This window comes from Lycorma delicatula, chromosome 10 (genome assembly GCF_047948215.1).
Source record: "Lycorma delicatula isolate Av1 chromosome 10, ASM4794821v1, whole genome shotgun sequence".
NCBI classification, from domain to species: domain Eukaryota; kingdom Metazoa; phylum Arthropoda; class Insecta; order Hemiptera; family Fulgoridae; genus Lycorma; species Lycorma delicatula.
The window spans coordinates 7,674,994-7,702,578 of NC_134464.1; the positions used below are offsets into that span (position 1 = coordinate 7,674,994).

General features: G+C 30.8%; 1 protein-coding gene across 1 annotated transcript; it reads left to right on the forward strand.

The window, feature by feature from the left end:
• The first annotated feature begins 337 nt into the window (after positions 1–337).
• On the forward strand, positions 338–27,386 carry LOC142331254 (putative multidrug resistance-associated protein lethal(2)03659). The gene is given in 7 exon segments (XM_075377016.1): positions 338–476; positions 5,506–5,633; positions 6,414–6,659; positions 12,454–12,626; positions 14,934–15,060; positions 15,873–15,983; positions 22,985–27,386. Coding segments are annotated over 7 exon segments (942 nt in total). The 5' UTR covers positions 338–361; the 3' UTR covers positions 23,027–27,386.
• Positions 27,387–27,585: the final 199 nt, after the last annotated feature.

Below are 27,585 nucleotides of genomic sequence, written 5' to 3' on the forward strand. Positions count from 1 at the left end.
TAACACTTTTTTTTGAAGTCTGATGGAAATTCCCTTTTTTCATAAATATAACCATTCTTTCTGGTTGGGGCTTATAATTCTGAAAAGAGTGGCCAGTATATGTGAAAATAAAAATTTCTGAATGATCAGTATTATTGAAACGGTAAAGTTTATGTATTACTTAAAAACATATTTTGAATACTTGAATATGTACTAAATAAACTATACATACTATTTATTGTTATGCATATTAATTTTATACCTTTGTGTAGTAAAATTACATTACTGAATTTCTTTTTCACTTTTTACACATTTTCTTTTGACAGAAACATTTGGAGGTAATGTTCGATTTGCTATAACACAGTAGATTGGATTAACTGGTATGTTTCAATGGGGTATGCGACAATCAGCAGAACTTGAAAACCAAATGACATCAGTTGAAAGAGTTTTAGAATATAGTAATGTTGAAAAGGAACTGCCTTTAGAGTCACCTTCAGGTAAATACATTTTAAAATCCTTAATTTATTCAATTTTTATTATTATTTTCATTAGGTGTGGAGTGTTGTAATAATTGATTTAAAAATGAAGGTTTAATAATCAAACTGACAGTTTGTGGTAAAATTCTAGTCATTTATCATCATAAAGTGCAACTTGAGATTTGTTAACAATTATTTCTTTTAGCTAATTCTTTTTAGTCATAGCTTAGAACTCCAAACCCATAGTTCATTTAAATATTGTTAATTACCTCTTTGTTCCTAAAAATAGTGTTACATTCTTTGTTTTCATCCACACTTCCTGTTTCATCAATTAAATTCCCTCTTAAAATTCTCCCCTTTCTCCCAAAATAAATCCTAATATTGTCAATTCAGTCAATTTCAGTATTATACTGGGTTAACCATAAGTAAATTATGTAACCGTGAATCTGTATTGTTCAGTAGCAAAAGTATCAGGTTGCTTTCAATTAGGATAAAAAAATTGCCAGCTGATCTCTGTGGCGGAGTAGTAGTGTCTCAACCCTTCATCTGGAGGTCCTGGATTTGAATTCCAGTGATATGTCATTTTTTTTATGCTACAGGTTTCCATTTTAATAGTCTCACCCGTAAGCTTCTTTGTAAGCATCTGTGGTGAATTTATTCATCAGTCAGAAATAGAGAAAAAGGTAACAATTGAAACTAATATTTAATACTAGCGCAAGAGAAGTTCACCAGCACGACTTTACATTGGGAACCAATGGACAAGTAAAAAAATAAAGTAAAAGAATCTTTACTTTGAGTGGTGTGTAATGGACATTGTTATTGATAATGGTGAATCAGATTTCATAAATTGTGAAAGAATTAATGAAGACCTAAAAGGAATTATTTCTTTTGTTTAAGATCTTTAAAAAAATTAGTATCAAAATCAGATCATAGCATATTTGCAGTAATATATAAATATAATTAATTAAGTCAAAGAACTTACAGCTTAAGTAAGTAATGTAACTTGCTATTTTAAATATTAATAATCTTAATAATTGTAAAAAATTGTATTTACAATGTCTAAAAATTAAGCAGCTAGAATAAGGTGTTCATTATAATGTATATACCAAAAACAATTTCCTACGTTGGCAATGCTGATGCAACAAGTTTCTGCTTCAGCTGTTACCTTCTCAGTTTTTTAAGAATAGTATTGTAAAATACAGTTGAAGCAATGTTAACGATGCTTTCTATGAAAGGAAAGATGCTGAGTTTTGGGTAAAGGGAGTAATAAAAGGAACATGCACTTTTACAATTCCTAGGATGTTTTTTTTTTTTTTTTTTTTTTTTTTTGTCTTCAGTCATTTGACTGGTTTGATGCAGCTCTCCAAGATTCCCTATCTAGTGCTAGTCGTTTCATTTCAGTATACCCTCTACATCCTACATCCCCAACAATTTGTTTTACATACTCCAAACGTGGCCTGCCTACACAATTTTTCCCTTCTACCTGTCCTTCCAATATTAAAGCGACTATTCCAGGATGCCTTAGTATGTGGCCTATAAGTCTGTCTCTTCTTTTAACTATATTCTTCCAAATGCTTCTTTCTTCATCTATTTGCCGCAATACCTCTTCATTTGTCACTTTATCCACCCATCTGATTTTTAACATTCTCCTATAGCACCACATTTCAAAAGCTTCTAATCTTTTCTTCTCAGATACTCCGATTGTCCAAGTTTCACTTCCATATAAAGCGACACTCCAAACATACACTTTCAAAAATCTTTTCCTGAGATTTAAATTAATTTTTGATGTAAACAAATTATATTTCTTACTGAAGGCTCGTTTAGCTTGTGCTATTCGGCATTTTATATCGCTCCTGCTTCGTCCATCTTTAGTAATTTTACTTCCCAAATAACAAAATTCTTCTACCTCCATAATCTTTTCTCCTCCTATTTTCACATTCAGCGGTCCATCTTTGTTATTTCTACTACAATTCATTACTTTTGTTTTGTTCTTGTTTATTTTCATGCGATAGTTCTTGCGTAGGACTTCATCTATGCCGTTCATTGTTTCTTCTAAATCCTTTTTACTCTCGGCTAGAATTACTATATCATCAGCAAATCGTAGCATCTTTATCTTTTCACCTTGTACTGTTACTCCGAATCTAAATTGTTCTTTAACATCATTAACTGCTAGTTCCATGTAAAGATTAAAAAGTAACGGAGATAGGGAACATCCTTGTCGGACTCCCTTTCTTATTAGGGCTTCTTTCTTATGTTCTTCAATTGTTATTGTTGCTGTTTGGTTCCTGTACATGTTAGCAATTGTTCTTCTATCTCTGTATTTGAACCCTAATTTTTTTAAAATGCTGAACATTTTATTCCAATCTACGTTATCGAAAGCCTTTTCTAGGTCTATAAACGCCAAGTATGTTGGTTTGTTTTTCTTTAATCTTCCTTCTACTATTAATCTGAGGCCTAAAATTGCTTCCCTTGTCCCTATACTTTTCCTGAAACCAAATTGGTCTTCTCCTAACACTTCTTCCACTCTCCTCTCAATTCTTCTGTATAAAATTTTAGTTAAGATTTTTGATGCATGACTAGTTAAACTAATTGTTCTGTATTCTTCACATTTATCTGCCCCTGCTTTCTTTGGTATCATAACTATAACACTTTTTTTGAAGTCTGACGGAAATTCCCCTTTTTCATAAATATTACACACCAGTTTGTATAATCTATCAATCGCTTCCTCACCTGCACTGCGCAGTAATTCTACAGGTATTCCGTCTATTCCAGGAGCCTTTCTGCCATTTAAATCTTTTAATGCTCTCTTAAATTCAGATCTCAGTATTGTTTCTCCCATTTCATCCTCCTCAACTTCCTCTTCTTCCTCTATAACACCATTTTCTAATTCATTTCCTCCGTATAACTCTTCAATATATTCCACCCATCTATCGACTTTACCTTTCGTATTATATATTGGTGTACCATCTTTGTTTAACACATTATTAGATTTTAATTTATGTACCCCAAAATTTTCCTTAACTTTCCTGTATGCTCCGTCAATTTTACCAATGTTCATTTCTCTTTCCACTTCTGAACACTTTTCTTTAATCCACTCTTCTTTCGCCAGTTTGCATTTCCTATTTATAGCATTTCTTAATTGCCGATAGTTCCTTTTACTTTCTTCATCATTAGCATTCTTATATTTTCTACGTTCATCCATCAGCTGTAATATATCGTCTGAAACCCAAGGTTTTCTACCAGTTCTCTTTATTCCGCCTAAGTTTGCTTCTGCTGATTTAAGAATTTCCTTTTTAACATTCTCCCATTCTTCTTCTACATTTTCTACCATATCTTTTTTACTCAGACCTCTTGCGATGTCCTCCTCAAAAATCTTCTTTACCTCCTCTTCCTCAAGCTTCTCTAAATTCCACCGATTCATCCGACAACTTTTCTTCAGGTTTTTAAACCCCAATCTACATTTCATTATCACCAAATTATGGTCGCTATCAATGTCTGCTCCAGGGTAAGTTTTGCAGTCAACGAGTTGATTTCTAAATCTTTGCTTAACCATGATATAATCTATCTGATACCTTCCAGTATCGCCTGGCTTTTTCCAAGTGTATATTCTTCTATTATGATTTTTAAATTGGGTGTTGGCAATTACTAAATTATACTTCGTGCAAAACTCTATAAGTCGGTCCCCTCTTTCATTCCTTTTGCCCAGCCCGTATTCACCCACTATATTTCCTTCCTTGCCTTTTCCAATGCTTGCATTCCAATCTCTAACTATTATTAAATTTTCATCTCCCTTTACGTGTTTAATTGCTTCATCAATCTCTTCGTATACACACTCTACCTCATCATCATCATGGGCGCTTGTAGGCATATAAACGTTAACAATCGTTGTCGGTTTAGGTTTTGATTTTATCCTTATTACAATGATTCTATCGCTATGCGTTTTGAAATACTCCACTCTCCTCCCTATCTTCTTGTTCATCACAAAACCTACTCCTGCCTGCCCATTATTTGACGCTGAGTTAATTACTCTAAAATCACCTGACCAAAAGTCGCCTTCCTCTTCCCACCGAACCTCACTAATTCCTACTATATCCACATTCACCCTATCCATTTCCCTTTTTAAATTTTCTAGCCTACCAACCTTTTTTAAGCTTCTAACATTCCACGCTCCGACTCGTAGAATGTTATTTTTTAATTTTCTGGTGACCCCTTCCTTAGTAGTCCCCACCCGGAGATCCGAACGAGGGACTATTTTACCTCCGGAATATTTTACCAAGGAAGGCGCCTCCATTGTTGCTATGTGAAAATGCAGAGAGCCACATTTTCTTGGAAAAAAAGCAGCTGTAGTTTTCCATTGCTTTCAGCTGCGCAGTACTCAGAGGACTGAGTGATGTTGATACGGCCGTTTAAGTCATTGTGACTCACGCCCCTAACAACTACTGAAAGAGCTGCTGCCCTCTTTCAGGAATCATTCCTTAGTCTGGCTCTCAACAGATATCTCTCCGATATGGTTGCACCTTCGGTCCAGCTACTCTGTATCCCTGAGCACTCAAGCCCCCTCACCAACGGCAAGGTCTCATGATTCATAGAGGAGGTCCTAGGATGTAAACATCAGTAAACATCTCTTCTTTTTTGTCAATTTCTTTATTGTAGGAATTAAAGGGTTTGTTATTACAAGCATTTATAATTTCAAGATTTGCTATTATTAATAAATATATAAGACTGATGCAATCATTATGGGATGGCATCTCAAGATTTTAATAAAAAAATTAAGAGGATAAAGGAAATATATTACAGCACAACTATTTTGAAGTATTTCTACGGTGCGGTACAGAACTGTTCTGCAAGTCAATCTGTAACCGTCTTACTTCTAAGCTTCTATTTTACTATTCCTTTGCTTTCTAGGATGTATTTTATAAAAAAAAATAAATAAATAAAAGAAGTAATTTCTTTAATAGGTGACAACTATTTTTAATTTGCCTCATCAATGTCAAAACAAACATATATTTGTTAAAAAAATAAGTTTTTTTATTTATTTATTTTTTTCTAGATAAAAAACCACCTGCTTCATGGCCGAGTGAGGGAAAAATTGAATTTTCAAAAGTTGTCCTTAAGTATGGTCCTAATGAACAACCTGTTTTAAAGAATCTTTCATTTACTATAAATCCAGGTGAAAAGGTGTGTTATTATTTACTGATATTCTGTTTTTTAAGTATTTTCTTTCACTCTTCTCTAACAGATGAAAAGATCTTAATGAAGTAATTCGTTTTCTTAGATTATTAAAAGGGTTTTTTCAGCTTCCAAGCAAGTAAGAATACTTGTAAGTATACTTGTTTGGGACCCCAGAACATTCCAAGAGAATGTTTTAAAAATAAATTATATATATATGTAACATGCGCGCGCACGCGTGCACACACACACACACACACACACACACATATATATATATACATACACACACACACACACACACATACACACATACATACATACACACACAAATTCTTTAAGCAACAGGAACTTAACCCAGTTAGTTAGTGATGGCAAAAATACATTTTTGTAATGCATGAAAAATGCCAAGTTTAGATTCTAACCCAGAGTGACAGGGTACTTCTGCCTTCCAAATGAAAGACAGAGGTATTACTTACCATAGAAGTTAGAATTGATGATAATTATGCATTTTTGGAGCGTCTTTTCCTGTACCTTCTGTTCATCCCCTCAAAAGTATATATCATCCATCAATGTAAAATTATAAATTTATTTAAAAGGTATTTACTTTATTGTAGTGCTAAGATATTTTGTTCTTATTCATACCTTCTTATCATTGTGGAATGTTTAAAACTATTTACAATACTTTACATTTATTGAAATAAAAATATTATTTAATAAATAAAATAAAATGTTATGACATTATTTGGTTTATAAGAAACAATTTTTAATGTTTTATTTTTCCTTTAGATTGGTATTGTTGGTAGAACTGGTGCTGGTAAATCCTCATTAATATCAGCTCTTTATAGATTAGCTTATTTAGAAGGTGAAATATGGTTTGATAATATTGATACAACAACATTGGGTCTTCATGATATTCGTTCCAAAATATCTATTATTCCTCAGGAACCTGTTCTTTTTTCTGGAACCATGAGAAAAAATCTTGATCCATTTGATGAATATAGCGACAGCGTATTGTGGAATGCTCTTCAGGAGGTATGTATATTTAAAATAATTGTGGAGAGTTGAGAAATAAGTTTTTGAACTTGATGTATTCTCTTTTCTAGGTGCTTATTTATTGACCTCCGTTTATTTGTATTCTAAAAATATTCTGTCCATCCAAATTTCAGTTTACAGATTTTCAGTTTATATTTTTTTTCAAATTATTACGTTATTTAAAATTTTGTTTTAAATATTACAAACAAAATTTATTAAAAAAACTTATACTTTGGCTGAAGACTATATATATATATATATATATATATATATATATGCAAATAAAAGATTAAATGTAATATGATACTGTATTTATGACTGATAGAAAAAAATATTTTTATTAAATGAGTGGTGAACATTCCAAATACTCATTTTGTAGCAACAGATTTAGAAATTTTACATAAAAAAATTTTTTGAATGTAGAAATAAATCTGTAGTATAAAATTCTTGTCAATAAAGCAATTTAATGTTACTATGAATTGCATGCTAATAATTGTAATTGGTATGAGACTATTAGGAACCCTGGTCAGAGGGCCTTGAATCCCGACAACTCTGAGAGACCGACTGGAGGACCTTTACAAAAACTGGGATGAACTAACCAGGAGCCACATTTCAGCTATTCTCCGCAGTATTGTTATAAATTTATATTTGCTGAACACAGGATTTTTATTTTTATTCATTCTTCAACTGATATTTTGTATAGTGAATATCTAAATATCTCTATCTCTGTGAATATCTAAATATTTCATTATTTAATTTTGTGAACTGTCATATCGCCATCTATTGTTCACCTATTTATTCTCTTTTCCTCCACCTATCCAATCCGTCCGGTTCACACAATTTCCGCTGAGCACTGAGGGCACCACCATCAGCCAGTTAAAAATAAGCTAGTGAAAAAACATATGTTAACAAATATCAAATTATAACTATCAAATTGCAGTTTCAATAAAAAAAATTAGTTGATAAAGAAATTAATAAATTATAATATTGTAAATAAATGTGATAATGCAAATAAATAATATTATAAATAAATAAACCAACAAATAACAATTAAAATAAACAAGTAATAATAAAAACTTATTTTAGGTAAATAAATTAAGTTAGTAAATAAATAAATAGGTGGTAATATGAAACGAAACTAAAAACAAAAATAGAAAATAATAAACTAATAATTTAACAAACTAATAGTAAACAATACGGTATTTGTTGGTTCTTGCCCCACCTAATTTATTTTATGCAGTAAATTAGTATTATAAATTATATCCAATGTGTATATTTTAAATACTAAACTAATATTATAAATTATGTTCAATTTGTACATTTAATGTTAATTAGACAATGTAAGCGAGCATTTGGTTAAGTTTGGTTAGGTTATATTGATATTATTCAAAGTTCAGTACACTGAAACCAAATTTAACCTAATGCTTACTTTGTTCGCAAACCTCATCTAATTAACATTAATGTACAAATTTTATGCAATTTGTATATGATTTATAATAGTAGTTCACTATTTAAAATAAATTAGGTGGGACACGAACCGAGTAGGTGGTATGCTTGACCAATCGGGTTGGTCTAGTGGTTAACGCGTCTTCCCAAATCAGCTGATTTGGAAAGTAGAGAGTTACTACAGCGTTCAAGTCCTAGTAAAGCCAGTTATTTTTACACGGATTTGAATACTAGATCGTGGATACCGGTGTTCTTTGGTGGTTGGGTTTCAATTAACCACACATGTCAGGAACGGTCGAACTGAGAATGTACAAGACTACACTTCATTTACACTCATACATATCATCCTCATTCATCCTCTGAAGAATTATCTAAATGGTAGTTACCGGAGGCTAAACAGGAAAAAGAGAGAGAGAGAGAGAGGTGGTATGCTTAACCAATTAATACCAAAAATTGAGTCGATAAAACATTAAGTAAATTCTAGTATTTATTTATTTATTAATCATTACCAGGTTACAGAATGTGATACAATACATAAAACATTACATAACTACATAACAAACCCTGCAGAGATACTTAAGCATCTGTATGCAGCCTTGAAAAAACCTATCAACTAATATATACTAGATTTTACATTAATTCATCTACACTAAACTTAAAAAATATAAAAAAAATTAGTTCATTACATTTTTTTTTAAATATATAAATTTCTCTCTCTTTCAGATAAACCTCATTTTCATTTAGTGTTCTAACCCAATTTTTCAATTTATTCTTGATACTTCTGTTTTTGGGTTTAGGTAGTAACAACTTGAAATAAAATACTGACATATATACATGTTGGTTTTTTTTTGTTTTTACATTGTTGACTAGAAAAAGGTATTGTTGTTTTTTTGTGTAATGTAAATCATATATTTAATTTTTTGCACAATTTTAACTATTTGATAATTCTGACGCAAGTGTTGATCAATGATAATTCCTAAGTACTTTGTTTGCTCAAATGTCTAATATCTACCCATCAATATACAAATTAATTCATTTGGTAATTAGTCAATGTGATTTGAAAATGCCATGCAAACTGTTTGTAGATTTAATAAATATGATACTGTAAATAAATGAGATTAAAATTGAGGCATAGTTCAAGATAAAAAAAGAACCAAAATTTCAGACATTCAAAAGATTGAGCAAGATGTGTTTTGAAAAATGTAACTTCAATATGGATATACTATAGTAAACAGCTGAAATAGGAAATGATAATATTTTTAAAAATCATTGGTTGAACAAAAATATATGATCCCCCCCCCAAAAAAAAAAACCACTTAAAAAAAATGAAAATGTATCTAACAAAAAGAACTGATATAAAAAAAGAAAGCAGTGAATTACTAAATTCTCTTCTTTAAAGTAGGCATTACAGATTTGAACAACTTCTTAAGAAAGTAATTAAAATTCTAGTTGCTAACGGTAGAAAAGGACAAAAAAACCATGTGTCTTTTCTTGGATTATGTAAAGTCTTGTTCATTTGTAAGCACGCAATTTTTTTTTAAATTACAAGATTCACTCGCCAAGAATCCTGCAAATGTTGCAAATCAAAGTCAAAGTTACAAGCACCTTTAGAAAAGAATTCACATTCAGCAGTGTACTACTATACATATCTTAGAAAGATATACACATAATTGTCTGCAGCAAGTGTAATGTAATTTTTAAGAAATGTTTTGCTTGCTTACAAAACAAATGAACAAGACTTTATTTAATCTGAGAAAAGGTGTGTATTTTTTTTATCTTTTCTACAGTAAGCATCTAGCATGTTAATTACTTTCTTAAGATGTTGTTCACATCCCACATGCCTATTTTAAGGATGGGAATGAAATTCACTGCTTTTTTTTGAAATTAGGTCTGTCTTTGTCAGACATGTTTTGGTGTGTTTTTTTTGGAGGCAGTAAATCTTTTGGGAGAGGGGATGCAGAGGGATTCACAAAGACTTTCACACTGGAAGCGTTTTTCTGGGGGTTGATCTGTAACTTACTGTTATTTTTCTACAGTGGTCAAACATCACTTTTAAATTCAGGTTTTCATTCAGAAAAAAATCATGAAAAGTGAGGTGAAGATAAGTTGAAGACTCACTTTCAGTGAGTCACTATCACTAAGTAAATCACTGTAATATAAGTAATATACCCTATCACTTTCAGTGATAGTTTTTATTATTTTTGTAAATGTTTCCTTTGTTTGAATTGTAATTAACTGTGAATATCATTTGACAGTATACATTCAATTAAAAAAAATCATAAAAAGACCACTTGGTAATCAATCACCTGAGAATTTTGTTTTTATTATTTAGTTCTTTAACAGGTTTTAAATAATGAGGAAAATTTCAGTTACTTCAATATTGTTAATAAATATTAATGTGTTAAAATTAGTATCGATTGATGCAAGTAATTGCCGTTATTACATTAACAACCTTCATATATTATGTTCAGTACATCTTTGCTAATCTTCATGTGTTTATGAATAAGTTACGTTAGTTTTAGTTATTGTTTATTTTTAAATATTTTGTGATTATTTTCTGTTAAGATTAGTGATGCTTTTTTTGACAGTAAATGATATTGAGAATGAATTTGACAATGCTGTGTGTAAATCATTTGTTGATGACAATAATTAAGATCTTTCATATGATTCATTAGAGCGCATGTTTTTCTTTTGAAGAAAACTACTGATTACCATTATATCTTTCAGATTCTAATAGTAAAAGCAAGGTTAAGGTTTGGAATGTAATGCTAGGTCTAGCAGTGTTATTCTAAGTAGGTAGGTTGTTAGCGATATTGTTGGTGTAGATGAAAAAGTAATGACAATGAGGTTTAAAAATGATTTAATTAACTAGCCATGTGATGATAATCTCCAATCTGATCAATTAATATTTCTTTTTTTCTGGTCATAAAATTGATCTCTGCCAAACTCCACCTCTATTTATTATTTTCTTTTATTCTTTTGTGAGCCTGTTGCAAACTTCCTTGTCAACAAATGTAACGCATATGCGGATTAAACAGGTTTTTCTCCTTTAAATAAATTGGATACTTAAATACTAGTAATTGTGAGATGACATCAGTCATTTATAAGATGAAGTAAAATTTCTGTAATCATACTTTTAAAAATGAAATTTTATTTTTAAAAATAAAATAGTAATTATAATTTAATAATAAATTCAAATTATAAATTATCAAGTACACTGTTGTCAAGTAGCGATTGATTTAAAAAAGTCTTGTCTTACCCACCAATTACTACAAACTAGAGGCTACTTGCTATAAATTCAAGCTGAATTTGACATCTGAAAGCAATACTCCAGGAAGTATCCTATTTACACGAGGTGTGGCTATTAAATAATTAGACTAATGCGGCTACAGAAGAACTGCTCATGCGCCAAATTTGTATGACTGACAGCTGTGCAACATGAAGCCTTCTCTTTCGATTGTTGTCACTCCAGTTTCTGTAGACATATTAGTCTACTCAAGGCCTTCATTTGAGTAAAATCTGTTGTTTTGTTTTGCCGAAAAAATAACTGTTTTATTAGAGCAAAGAATTGTCATGAAATTTCATATGAAACTTGGAAAATCCTCTGCTGAAACTTATCTTTTATTAAAAAAAGTATATGGCAATGAATGGTTTATCATGTGAGCAGGTTTTTGATTGGTTTAAGCATTTCCAAGATGGCCAAGAAGACGTTAAAGATGATGTTTGCCCGAGTCACCCTTCCATATCAAAAACTGATAAAAATATTGAAAAGATTTGGTAATCTGATCCAATCTGACTGTCAGTTAACTATTCTGTCTTTATTCAAGGTCCTTGCTCAACTCTGTGAAAAAATAAGAAAAAATGACCCGAATTATGGAAGAACAAGTCATGGGTACTTCATCAGGACAACGCACCAGCTCATACTGCAATGTCTTTCAAGAAGTTTCTAGCCAAGTATAACATCCTGATGTTAGACCATCTGCCTTATTTGCCTGACCTGGCACCATGTGACGTTTATCTATTCCCCAAGGTCAAATCTGCAATAAAAGGAACAAGATTTCAGACCGTTAAAGCTATGAAAGAAAAAGCGTCACGAATCTTGAAAGAGCTCACAGAAGATTTCCAGCACTGTTTTGAACAATGGAAAATTTACTGGAGCGTTATAGGGATAGAGGAGGGGTGTATATTGAAGGGGGATAATAACTAAATATGTATAAATTTAAAATAAAATATTTTACAGTACTAGTCTCATTATTTTATAGCCACACCTCATATTATACATTATAAATTGTGTTATTTTGGTTTGTTATATTATTTTAATTTGCGTTATTATTGCTTTTTTTTGTAGGTGGAACTGAAAGAAGCAGTTAGTGATTTACCTGGTGGTTTAAATGCTAAAATGTCAGAAGGTGGTACTAATTTTAGTGTAGGTCAAAGACAATTGGTATGATTGGCTCGTGCAGTTGTTCGTAAAAATAAAATACTTGTATTAGATGAAGCCACTGCAAATGTTGATCCTCAGTAAGTTAAAAATAAAAATATAATAATTTTTATTTATATTACGACCAAAAATTCTTAATTGTGTCTGAGAAATATAGAAAATTATTTCAGATAGAGCAAAGACCTTTTTTTTCTACGGTCAACTACCTGAATGGGCTGTGGTGGCTCCTTTTTCTTAGAGCAGGCAGGAAGGTTATACTTAGAACTGAGATAGAATTTATGCTGCCAGATTGTCTTGTGTTTCAGTTTGACTTTGGCTATGTGAACCTTCATCTTGAACCTCAACAAGCCAGTCCTGAATGTTAACAGGAGTTGGGTAACTACATCGGGAAGGGTTTAGTAACACTTAAAAGATGATTCCCAAACCAGGTACACCCTTAACAAAAAACAAAAATGTGTTGCTATTGTCGTCAAGCTTTACCTGAAGCAAAGAGCAAACAAGATTATCTCACCTATCCTAAGATGAGTTAAGAACATGCTGGACTGAGGTAGGCATCTAAAAATGTCAGTAAGTGAACAGTGCTAAATGACATGAGGTACCCACATGTTCCGAGTTGTTTGTGTACCTACGAAGATGCTGCTTAAAGGTAGGTTAGTGATTGCAGTGTTACAATCAGGATGAATCTTGCAGCACATGACATAATAGAGCCCATTGGGCGAACTGGATGTTCTCTGCCATTTGTCTGCTGTAATCTTTATTGTGGTGTTAAATAGTAAATAGTACTTATTTTATTGTGTAATATTTTATATATTTTGTTTTACATTATTAGCATAAGAGTTAATTCTGATGATTTTTTTTTTTTTGTAGCTGTTTGCTTTGTTTGTTAGGAGTAAGAGAATTATAAATATATTTTTAGAAAAAGAAAATATATATCATTTGGTTCTTTTTCTGCTACAATTATAAAATGCACTAGAAGTTTTCCTTAATAAATTGAGATTTTTTTTGTGAAAAGAATTTTCACCTCATAGAAACCATTACGTTGATATTACCATAGCTGATGATTATCAGTGGGTCAGGATTTAAGTCGTATTTCTTGATAAGGGGGGAACAGGAACTCTTTCAGTGGTGGTTAAGGGTGGTAATCGATGAAGGGAATGCAGGTTAAACTTGAAAAACTAACAGTTTATTTGCTAGGTTTGAGTATTTCCTGGGTGAAAGTGAACAGCTATAATACTGCTGTTTCCTTGTTTACTGTCAAAAGAAAAATTAGAATGTTAACACTATCAAAACTTCTTTTGTTGATATTCCTAACTTATTAACTTTACAAAGTATATATGAAGTTACACTTTATCTTTAAGAACTGGTACATTTTAATGCTCACAGCACCTTAATACTATCCTAAACCAATATAATGTTATGGGTTCTTATTAAAAAAAAAGAAAGTATTCTGGCCTTGTAGTAAACTACAGGTAGCCTACGTTTATTATGAAAATAAGATGGCGCTGCCTGTAGGTTGTGAATAAAGAAATATGTAATAGATAACTAGAAACTTTTGGAACATCTTGTGATTCAGTTAGTTCTAAAAATTATCTTTTTAGAAATTATTAATATAATTAACAAGTATTAATATATCTCTTTACAACTTAAAAAAATAAGTGTTTTTGTAGTTGTCAATAAATGGAAATATTCCCAGTTTATATTATCGTTTATATTTTCCACTTGTCATTTTCAATAAGTGTTTTCAGTCCTTACATACTTTATGACAAGTTTAAAAAATAAGAGAAACTTGAACAGGATACAGTTTTAACAGCAAAAAATATTGAGTTCATCATATTCTTTGTTTAATGTTTTTAGAACAGAAAATAAACTGTAATATTCATATAATGTCTTTAAAATGATTGTTTTCATGTAAAAGATTGGTGAAATCTTTTTACATGATTCTGAAGTTTAAATAATGTATTGCATGTCTTTGATCTGTAATTATCCATGTTAATAAACAGGATAAACGGGAATAATTATACATAAACGTTTTGAGGAAATTTTGTAAGAAGTGATATTTATTTTGGTTATAATTATAATTAATATTTTACATAGAGCGGCATATGTATGAGTTTTTGTAGTTAAGGAAGTAATTAGAGATGGTAATTTGTCATCGTAAAGTATTTTTTAAATGTTTCTATCTAACAGTCAATGTTGCCACTAGCTGAAAAAATTTTACAATTTCAATTTGTTAAAGAGTATTACAATTTTAAGGTTATTGTTGTATTTTATTTATTATTTTTTTTTTTTCATGAAATTTACATAAAACATATAAGTAATAGAATTTATATGATAGTTTTAGTTTTACAATAATTTAAATTGTTTTTGATGAAGTTTTAAAATTTCAGAACGGATGCACTTATTCAACTTACTATTAGGAGAAAATTCTCAGAATGTACAATGCTTACAATAGCACATAGATTGAACACTGTGATGGATTCTGATAAAGTGCTTGGTATGGATGCCGGTTGTCTTGTAAGTACTTAAATTATTTAGTTTGTTTTTAAATTATATTACATTCTGATATTGTAAGTGAATTTTTATAAACATAATCTATGACATTTTTGTTTTGTTTCAGATAAATTTTACTGAGGCAGGTTTGTTTCTGTTGTAGATTTAATTTTTTTATTACAATATTTGGCTATGAAAAATATTTTCTGGATAAACTGCTCCTTACAATCAATAAGGATTAATTTAATTTACTGCTTTTGCTCTCATCAGTGTTTGTAGCAAGTTCAGATTTATACATATGTTATGTATATTATTATTATTATTATTATGCTTTTACGGCCAACATGGGACCACTTAAGTCAATTTTAGTTAGATCTTTTCTGAGAAAAGCGTGTTATTTTACTCTTCTGAGCTGCGCCAGTATTTCTTCATCAGTTCAGATCTTGCTTTCTTTTCTTCATCCGTAAACACCCTCTTCGTTGTATTTTGTCGTTTGTCTGTCTTTTGTTTAAATCTAATGCTTTTGTCTTTTAGCTTTGTAATTTTTCCAGTTTTATTCTGTAGGTCAGTCAGGGAAATTCCCAATTCTTTCATATCTTCTCTAATTTCTTTGATCCATCCTACTTCTAGCTTTTGGAACCAGAGCTTTTCAATGATATTTCTTGACAGTCTTGTTTCCGGTGTCCTGGAGAGCTGCACCATACCAGTCAAATGACTGAAGGCAAAAAAAGTATAATTCATCCTTTCCTTACTGGTATCATGGACATCTGATAATATTTTGAAAGTCATAAGTATTTTATTTATAAAATTATTATGTTAGTTTCTTTTTGTTTTAGGAATTTGATCATCCGTACATCCTTTTAAAGAATAAGGAAGGGTTCCTTTACAGAATGGTAGAACAAACAGGGAAAGCTACAGCTGAAACTTTATTTAATGTTGCAGCTGCTGTAAGTAAAATTTAATTGATTATAATTGTTATTGTTAGTAATCTTCTTCTTTTTTTTTTTGCCAACTGTCAGGTTAGTTTTATGCAGTTAGACAAGCTGTGTACATATAAATATAGATGTTCTTATTTCAGTTTATGTTAGCTTCTGAAATAACATTACCACTTATTGTTACACAGATAAGCGTGAGTAAAACTTACATACAAGTAGTTTTAAACATAATTATGAAAGTACAGTAAATTAATTAATTTGTTTCTGAAAAGTGATCGTGAATCAAGTTCTTACATTCACACCCAAATAATTAAATATACTATTCTGTATTTAATTACTTGATAGCTGAATTCTATCGTTCTACATTGTACAAAAACATGTTTACATGGTTTATTGTGCGTTTAAATCTAAGCATGCTCTCTTTTTCTCTGGCTGTATACAAGCACAATAGGATATAATTACACTTGAGGTTCTTCTTTTATCTACATTAAAAATCAAATTAGCTGAATATTTTCCTGCTTCTATTATTATAACTAACAAATAAGGCTAATAGGCTAATTTCTAGTGGCTGAAACTTCTGTACTGCAACTTTGCTTTGTTTTTTATGTTGTTCAGTGCATCTGATCTATACTGAAATAGGGTGTAGAATTATGGCTACTTATAATTACCTATAGGTGTAGAATTACCTTGTGGCAGTAATTATATTATCATTAAATGAAAGTGTTTATAAATGTTGTGTGAAAGTTATTTGAGAGATCTATGTCCATTATATTATCTTCTAAAGATCTCAAACACAATAATAGTAATTACCGTTCTTCAATTTTTTGAAGTGACTGCTAATTTCCTTTTTCTTCCAGTTTATGAATAAAGCGTTTCATACCTGCAAAAACCTGTTAATTATCCTTATTGTACTAGTAATTTATTTGATAAAAGTTAATACTGATGATGAATATAAAGTAATATAAATTGTAAGTATATAAAAGTAAAATTAAGTAGTAAGTAAATTGTCAGTTTATAAATTGTATACAGAAATGATTACAGAAATTCTTGATTAAAATGTCTAGATAATTTTTGTAAAAAGGGTTCAGTAAGTCAGGCAACATATCAAAAACAGTATTGTCACATGTTACTGGTTTAAACGAAGAATATATATTAAGTGATTACACCCATTTAAGTTCTTTTTAATGCAATTTATTTAATTTTAGTATCTTAATATCTACAAAATAAATAAATATATATCAAAAACAATTATTCTGATTATCCTATGAAATTTCCAATAACTAATAAACTTTATATAAGAATTGTTAATTTCTCCTATTTACAAAAAGAAAACTAGCATATAATTTTGCCCCTGTTCAAAGTGAACTAACCTAACTGAACAGCTTGTCATACTTGACTGCTGAATGGATACAGTCACATTTTTGTTGCATTAGGAATATGCTTGTGTAGCATGTTCTCCCATTCATCAGCCCTTGACAGAATTTATATACTCCAGGCATAGGCCTTTTCCTGACATAACATCATCCGATCCATTCTCGTTGTAGATGCAAGTGTAATGGTCTCAAAACATCTATTGTCCAAAACTTCTGTATTGTTCAAGAAATTCTTTACTTGTTTCTCTTTGTTATTGTTTCCGGATTTTTATTTTTTTGGATTTTTTTTTGTTTTACATTCTTAATATATCCTCTTTTCCTTATCCTTATATTTTGCATTACTAGAAACATTTCTGTGCATCACAATGTTTTATATACTATAAATCGATAGTATATTCTGACTCATGTAAAAAATACTGTATTGGATATAAAATACCCAGAAAGTGAAATTTCAAAGCTATTTTGAAATGTAAGAATATTCATTGGAAGGAAGAGGCAAGTTTGGATTAGAAGGAAGTACAGATAATATTTTGTAGTACTTTTACAAGAATACATGAATAGAGACGTATCTCTTTTTATGTGTGACCTATTAATTATTTATTTTTAGAAAATTAAGGGGTCATTATGAGTTGGTTGTTACAGCGAGTAATCAAAAATTGAGGATCTACTATAACTTATGTTTTTATTGATAGTATTAGTTCAGAAAAAAAGTGATAATTTGCATATGGCAGTAAATGTGATTATGAAAGTAGTCATGAACAACATATAACCTTTTCTAGCATTGCTATTGGGAATTGGAATCAATATAATACAGAATTTATAAGACATAACACCTTTTTGTTTGTGTTCAATAATAATGGCATCTTTTGATAATATAAATAAGCTTTTAAACTTAATATTGTTCTGCTTCATACTTATTAATGTATGTATATATTTTTTTTTTTTTTTTTGACTGGTTTGATGCAGCTCTTCAAGATTCCCTATCTAGTGCTAGTCGTTTCATTTCAGTATACCCTCTACATCCTACATCCCTAACAATTTGTTTTACATATTCCAAACGTGGCCTGCCTACACAATATTTTCCTTCTACCTGTCCTTCCAATATTAAAGCGACTATTCCAGGATGCCTTAGTATGTGGCCTATAAGTCTGTCTCTTCTTTTAACTATATTTTTCCAAATGCTTCTTTCTTCATCTATTTGCCGCAATACCTCTTCATTTGTCACTTTATCCACCTGTCTGATTTTTAACATTTTCCTATATCACCGCATTTCAAAAGCTTCTAATCTTTTCTTCTCAGATACTCCGATCGTCCAAGTTTCACTTCCATATAAAGCGACACTCCAAACATACACTTTCAAAACTCTTTTCCTGACATTTAAAGTAATTTTTGATGTAAACAAATTATATTTCTTACTGAAGGCTAGTTTAGCTTGTGCTATTCGGCATTTTATATCGCTCCTGCTTCGTCCATCTTTAGTAATTCTACTTCCCAAATAACAAAATTCTTCTACCTCCATAATCTTTTCTCCTCCTATTTTCACATTCAGTGGTTCATCTTTGTTATTTCTACTACATTTCATTACTTTTGTTTTGTTCTTGTTTATTTTCACGCGATAGTTCTTGCATGGGACTTCATCTATGCCGTTCATTGTTTCTTCTAAATCCTTTTTATTCTCGGCTAGAATTACTATATCATCAGCAAATCGTAGCATCTTTATCTTTTCACCTTGTACTGTTACTCCGAATCTAAATTGTTCTTTAACATCATTAACTGCTAGTTCCATGTAAAGATTAAAAAGTAATGGAGATAGGGAACATCCTTGTCGGACTCCCTTTCTTATTACGGCTTTTTTCTTATGTTCTTCAATTGTTACTGTTACTGTTTGGTTCCTGTACATGTTAGCAATTGTTCTTCTATCTCTGTATTTGAACCCTAATTTTTTTAAAATGCTGAACATTTTATTCCAGTCTACGTTATCGAATGCCTTTTCCAGGTCTATAAACGCCAAGTATGTCGGTTTGTCTTTCTTTAATCTTCCTTCTACTATTAATCTGAGGCCTAAAATTGCTTCCCTTGTCCCTATACTTTTCCTGAAACCAAATTGGTCTTTTCCTAACACTTCTTCCACTCTCCTCTCAATTCTTCTGTATAGAATTCTAGTTAAGATTTTTGATGCACGACTAGTTAAACTAATTGTTCTGTATTCTTCACATTTATCTGCCCCTGCTTTCTTTGGTATCATGAGTATAACACTTTTTTTGAAGTCTGATGGAAATTCCCTTTTTTCATAAATATTACACACCAGTTTGTATAATCTATCAATCGCTTCCTCACCTGCACTGCGCAGTAATTCTACTGGTATTCTGTCTATTCCAGGAGCCTTTCTGCCATTTAAATCTTTTAATGCTCTCTTAAATTCAGATCTCAGTATTGTTTCTCCCATTTCATCCTCCTCAACTTCCTCTTCTTCCTCTATAACACCATTTTCTAATTCATTTCCTTCATATAACTCTTCAATATATTCCACCCATCTGTCGACTTTACCTTTCGTATTATATATTGGTGTACCATCTTTGTTTAACACATTATTAGATTTTAATTTATGTACCCCAAACTTTTCCTTAACTTTCCTGTATACTCCGTCTATTTTACCAATGTTCATTTCTGTTTCCACTTCTGAACACTTTTCTTTAATCCACTCTTCTTTCGCCAGTTTGCACTTCCTGTTTACAGCATTTCTTAATTGCCGATAGTTCCTTTTACTTTCTTCATCACTAGCATTCTTATATTTTCTATGTTCATCCATCAGCTGCAATATATCGTCTGAAACCCAAGGTTTTCTACCAGTTCTCTTTATTCTGCCTATGTTTGCTTCTGCCGATTTAAGATTTTCTTTTTTAACATTCTCCCGTTTTTCTTCTACATTTTCTACCTTATCTTTTTTACTCAGACTTCTTGCGATGTCCTCCTCAAAAATCTTCTTAACCCCCTCTTCCTCAAGCTTCTCTAAATTCCACCGATTCATCTGACACCTTTTCTTCAGGTTTTTAAACCCCAATCTACATTTCATTATCACCAAATTATGGTCGCTATCAATGTCTGATCCAGGGTAAGTTTTGCAGTCAACGAGTTGATTTCTAAATCTTTGCTTAACCATGATATAATCTATCTGATACCTTGCAGTATCGCCTGGCTTTTTCCAAGTGTATATTCTTCTATTATGATTTTTAAATTGGGTGTTGGCAATTACTAAATTATACTGTGCAAAACTCTAAGTCGGTCCCCTCTTTCATTCCTTTTGCCCAACCCATATTCACCCACTATATTTCCTTCCTTGCCTTTTCCAATGCTTGCATTCCAATCTCCAACTATTATTAAATTTTCATCTCCTTTTACGTGTTTAATTGCTTTATCAATCTCTTCGTGGACACACTCTACCTCGTCATCATGGGCGCTTGTAGGCATATAGACGTTAACAATTGTTGTCGGTTTAGGTTTTGATTTTATCCTTATTACAATGATTCTATCGCTATGCGTTTTGAAATACTCTACTCTCTTTCCTACCTTCTTGTTCATTTTGAAACCTACTCCTGCCTGCCTATTATTTGAAGCTGAGTTAATTATTCTAAAATCACCTGACCAAAAGTCCCCTTCCTCTTCCCACCGAACCTCACTAATTCCTACTACATCCACATTTATCCTATCCTTTTCCCTTTTTAAATTTTCCAGCCTACCAACCTTTTTTAAACTTCTAACATTCCAGGCTCTGACTCGTAGAATGTTATTTTTTAATTTTCTGGTGACCCCTTCCTTAGTAGTCCCCACCCGGAGATCCGAATGGGGGACTAGTTTACCTCCAGAATATTTTACCAAGGAAGGCGCCTCCATCATTGCTATATGAAAATACAGAGAGCCACATTTTCTTGGAAAAAAAGCAGCTGTAGTTTTCCATTGCTTTCAGCTCCGCAGTACTCAGAGGACTGAGTGATGTTGATATGGCCGTTTAAGTCATTTTGACTCACGCCCCTAACAACTACTGAAAGAGCTGCTGCCCTCTTTCAGGAATCATTCCTTAGTCTGGCTGTCAACAGATACCTCTCCGATATGGTTGCACCTTCAGTCCAGCTACTCTGTATCCCTGAGCACCCCTCACCAATGGCAAGGTCTCATGATTCATAGAGGAGGATATAAATAATATTGTATGAATAAAGTAATGAGACTAGTTTTTTTGCAGTCAAAGTGGCAACACTGTAAAGTTACTAGTAAATTTATGGTTATATGAACAGATGATTCATATTAGGTATTAACATTTTTAGTCTATTGTTGCCACGTGAGATATATACAAACTTTTCTTGAAATAAGTTTTTGTTGTGCATTACAAAAATCAGTGATACTATTTATGAGCAGCGTTGTACAATCATGTTCTGTATTAAACTCGGTGAGAATACTACTGAAACTTTTTCAAAATTGAAAAGGGCTTATGGAGGTGACACTCTGTCATGAGCCTAAGTTTTTAGGTGGTTTAAAGCATTTTCAGATGGTCAGGAATCAATTGCAGACGATCCACGCTTTGGAAGACTGTTAATGTGAAAAAGTGATGAAAATGTTGTGCGATTTGGAGAGTTGATATGGTACGACCAGTGATTAACTGTCAGAATGATTGCAGAACAATTGTATTTGAACCACACTACAGTCGATCAAATTTTGACAAACGAATTGGACATGAAAAAAGTTTGTGCAAAATTGGTCTTTAAAACCTTATTGTTGAACAGAAAAACAACAGGGTATGCCGTGATTTTCTAGGGCGAATTGAAACTGATCCTTATTTTCTAAAAAATGTTAGTACTGGTGATAAATTTTGGATATTTCAGTATGACCCAGAAACAAAACGCCAGGGCACTTTGAACTTTCCACATCCCAAAAAAGGAAAAAATGAGCAAATCAAAAATCAAAACCATGCTAATTTGTTTGATAGTAATGCCATTGTCCATAAGGAGTTTTTGCTTATGGGGCAAAACTTCATAATTTTCTTTCTTAATCCTTATATTGATTTACAGACTGTAAATCAATATGTTTACTGAAAAATTCTTGAAAGACTGTGGAAAAGAGTTGCCTGTGTGAGACCAACCATCAAAGACAACTGGTTGCTGCATCAAGACAATGCACCCTGTCACATTACACTCTCAATTAATGAGTGTTTGGCAAAGCAAAACATTCCTGTTGTTCCTCAACCACCTTATTCACCTGACTTGAGCCCCTGCAAATTTTTCCTGTTCCTGACTTTAAAAAGTACCTCAAAGGACACCATTTTGGAAAAGTAGAAAACAAAAAAAAAATAACTGACCATCTGAAGGATATTCTGGTTTCTGATTTCCAACACTGTTATGAAGAGTGGGAAAACCATTTGAAGCATTGCTTGGCTTCCCAAGGGAAATATTTTAAAGGTGTTAGAGTCCATGTATAAATGGATTGTAAATAAAAAGTTTTTCTGAATCAGTCTCATTACTTTATTTACAGATCTTGTATGTATATATAATCTATGCAAGTGTTATATGGAAACATTCTTTACTGTTGTGTGAACCTCATATGTAACAGTTTATTTGTCTGTTTGCTTATGTTAATTGTTTTTTTTTTCAGAACTACAGACAATTTATAGATGATCCTGAAGTTTCTTCATAGAAAAAAAATAATAAGTAAAAAATTATATGTATTATTTTGATATCTACTTATTGTTATTAATGCATTCCTCTGAAATGATGGAAGAATTAAATACTGTACTTAAAAAAAAAGTGAAACTATTACTTAATATGTTGTTCTATTTATTGTACTTTAAGTACTTAAAAGAAAAAATATTGGCTTTAATTACTGTTTACCGAAAAGCTTTGTTAAAATGTACGTATTATTAAACTTTTAGTTAGAAAAAAAATCTGTGTTAATTATGTTGTGATGTTGTCATAGTAAGAATAATTGTAATGTTCTTAAATATGTTTTATATGTATGTTATATCTGGTGCCAGATTTACAGAATCCATAGGGTATAAAAACAGAGCACAAAATTTATAAGAAGCACTGGTTGAAGAATTCATCCCTACAAAGATGTATATTGCAGTCATGAATATATTATTCGTTAGTATATTTAATTTCATAATTTTTATGGATTTTTACGCATACAAGAGTGCTTTAAGGTAGTTTTAAGTAAAGAAAATTTTATTGAAGGCCATTGGCTTCAGCCATTCCTGAAACTTGGTACAGCGTTTGTGACAATCCATTTTATAAAAAGTTACAATTTTTCTATTTTAATTTTAAAAATATAATTCTCTTGGTATTTTATGTTTAAAAGTGGTTAACTGTTAGCAGTAATTTTTTTTTAAAGTTATCCAACCAGATCTAAGTTCTATTATCATAAAATAAATCAGTTCTGTCTGTATTATAAATTAATATACTTTATACTGTTTAAGATTTATTTGTATTCATCATCACTTTATAAATATTATAAAGATATTTGTTTAAATAAGGTATATATTAAAAAACTAGCAACTGCATCTCCTTTTGTTTGTAGAATCCCAAAAGGCTTTCTTCTTTTTACCCCACCCACTTAAAACTATGCAGGCCCTAACACTAGCTGTTTACATCAGAAGGGTTATTTCTTCACATCATAATGCCTCTTCCGGACCAGACTAACTCACTAGAACGCACATCAGGTCATCCACCTGACCGTCCTAACAGACCTCAGCAGAATGTGTAGAAATGCTTAGCTTAAAAAAAATTTAATACCAATAATTGTATGGGATGCAGTTGACAAATAAAGGAATTCCAGCTAATCAATAAGCATAACAGCAACAAAACCTAGTAGCAGTGCAGCAATAACAGGTAATAATTTCATAGTTAATAGTCTATTTGTGGATAACTGTAACTACAATTTCTATTCATTTACTGTTAAACAATAGCTATTACCTATTAGAGCAAAATAGATAAATTAGACAGGTTCGCTTCTTTATGAATTACACACTCGGTTCAGATTATCATGTCTAAACTCAATCGACATAAAAATTATTTAAAAAAAGAAGAAACTTCACACTTCCCATACAACTTATCTACTTATAACTGTTTTAAAAAAAGAATAAACAGTAAGTTAATGTTTAAATATTATTTGATACAACTGTTATTTATTATAGTTTAAAATTATATAAAACACTTGAAAACAATAATTATATCCAGATGTTAACGTTATATGATGGAGAAATAAATCACTCCTATTCAGCTTAAAAGAACCAAAGATCTTAACTAAAAATAAAAGGAAATTAGCCTAGCAGTGCTTTTACCTACAAAAACACTAATATAAGCTTCTTTTCGAAGAATAATTTAAAAAAAATTTGATAGTCTTAAGTAGTTAACTTAATTTGTAATTAAAAGAGAGAACCTCAGCTGCCATTCCTGGAGTTATTCACTGGTATTAAATGTTTTATTATTCCACTATAGTGTTTGAATATTTCAGTCTTTGTATTAAAAATACATTATATCTTTTGTAGACAAATGCAAGACAACTTGGCTGTCTTGAGATTAATAACTGAAATTTCTATAAAAGTTTTATCAAACTAAAAACATAAAATAATTTCTGTAAGTTTTATTTATTCTTTATTTATATGATTTATTTTATTGTTATATAAGTAATAAATGCAAATTTAAAAGTTGCTTTCAGCTCTTCAAAAAACTCACATTTCAGTTTAGTTTGTTGAAAAATTAACTGATCTCAGTTATGGGTTATTAATATGACCCATAATAATATTATGGGTTTACATTATATAATTATTATCACAATTAAGACCCATGAATATTATTAATTGTCACATGAATGATCTTAATTATCACATATTTATATTATGTGATTTATGCATTATTTGAAGTACAATTACTACTTCAGATTAAATTTGTTTACTTCTCTAATTTCTTTTATTGTGCTTAGTCAGTCTGTATGTTACCTGATTGCTCAGATAACCTAATTTTCAAATTTCCAGGAATATAAAGAGTGATAAAAAATTTATACAGCCGGGATAGTCTGGTACTAATTTGGGTGACACAAGATTTTTTTTATTACTCAGCGTACTGATATCACCTGTGTGTGTTTTGTTATTCAGACCGTTACAATAAAGATATATCCCAAAATATATGTTGTTTTATATATTTCAATAAGATTGAATTTTATCCTTTAAGCTTCAAGAATTCGCTTTACTAATTTTGATTGTTTACAGTTAACTATTCTCTTATATTTGTGTCATTTAATACAACAATTAATTACTGTGAATGCCAATATGTGACTATTACTGTGATTATTTGTTGAAAGATACAAGGGCAGTTCGAAAAGTAACCTCGGTTGGTTATAAATAAAACATAGTTGTAGGTAAATACATTTTATTATATACATCTTAAAACTACATCTTTCCTCCACTTTTCAACATAATTGCCATTTAAATTTAGGCGCTTATTGTACCTTGTCACTAACTTAGAAATGCTGGCTGCAAAAAAATCTCTCACCTGTTCCTTAGTTACGGAACTTACAGTAGCCTAACTTTCCCTTCACTATCTCGAACAAAACAGTCCTGAAAATTTGTGGGAATTCATTGGAAAGCTCTGAGGTAGTAAAATGTTGATTTTCATGCACTTCGGCATCAATCTTTTGAACTAGTTCATGATTGACTACAGATGGACCACTCCTTTCTTTGTCATGCATGTTTCTTCATCCACTTTTGAATGAATGAACGAACCCAATCGCATGCAACTTCTTTGCTCATAATCTCTGGTCCATACACAACACAAAGTTCCTGATGAATAACTGTCACTGAATATTGTTTTCCGTTAGAAATCTTATAACAGTGCATACTTCACACTTCGTGGGGTTTTCTATTGCAGCGCACATTTTAACCAGCCACAGAAAATCAACGAGCGATCACATGACCTTGCTACTGCCATGGCTGGATGCTGACTGGCCTCCCGCACGTTTTTGTCTGTACAAAAACAGTAGTGCTACCCCCACTCCTTCCCGCATAGTAAGACAACAGAGGTTACTTCCCGAACTGCCCTCTTATTTCACTTCTGTGCTGCAGTGTCACATGAATGATCTTAAATATGATTTCAGCTACACCCACATACCACCCTTATTGTGGAATTTAGCTAAACATTGCTTATTTCTAAAGGCTATGTACTGACTCCCATCCTACACATTGTTCAATGTTAGATAAATATAATTCCCTGGATATAGTATTTTTCCACCATTTATCACATATTGCTATAAAGCACCAGGTTATATTTGTAGAATAATAATTAATACCAACGATAGACATTACTGTTTTCAATCGTAAAATAACATTTACTGTCCTTAAAGTAGCTTCGAAATACCAAAGTTGTAATATGATTCAGGTAAACTGGTGATTTCTGAGAAAAAAATCATCGATTTCACTGTTAAACCTTGACATGTTGACAATTAATATGTTTTCTTTCAAAATAAATCTTGGTTTGTCATTTACAAAAAAAAAAAAATAATAATAAATTATTAAATAACTAATAAATAAGTCTTTGTTTAAATAATATTTTTTTTATTTTTATTGAAGTAACTTTTCTGTAATTCAAAAGAATTATGTAAAAATATCAAACAGTAAAAACGTATAATACAAATTAGTATTAATAATGTTTGTAATTAAATTAATCAATATATTTTTTATTTTTGTAAACTTTTGTAATTCTGTGCTTAGATCTGGGTAACAAAACACTGACTGCAATATGGTGGTGTAAAATGTTGCATCATTACTTTTGGTTTAATAATACTGATGTGGCCTTCCTGTTGTGAATGTTAATACATTTTTATATTATTTAATTACAATTTAGTAATTGTTTAATTATTATCTTTTAATAATTATAATTAATATCATTATGTATTGTTGTTCCTTTCTTTTTAATTTACATGTTATAATTGCATAATTTGTAAGTAATGTTTAATTATACATGTGAAGTGTACAATTATTGTAATGAATAAAAATATATTTCAATTATAAATATCTTTATTTACCGTTGTAATTAATTTATATAGGAGGATTGTAAAGTCCCTGAATTTTTTTTTAAGTAGTATTTTATTTTTTTGTAACAAGTTTACTTCAGAGTACTCTACTTTTGACGACTGATTCAATGTTTTTCCTATAAATGAAACTCTTCTAGAAATGTTGAACAGTGATGTAGTTGTTGAAAAAG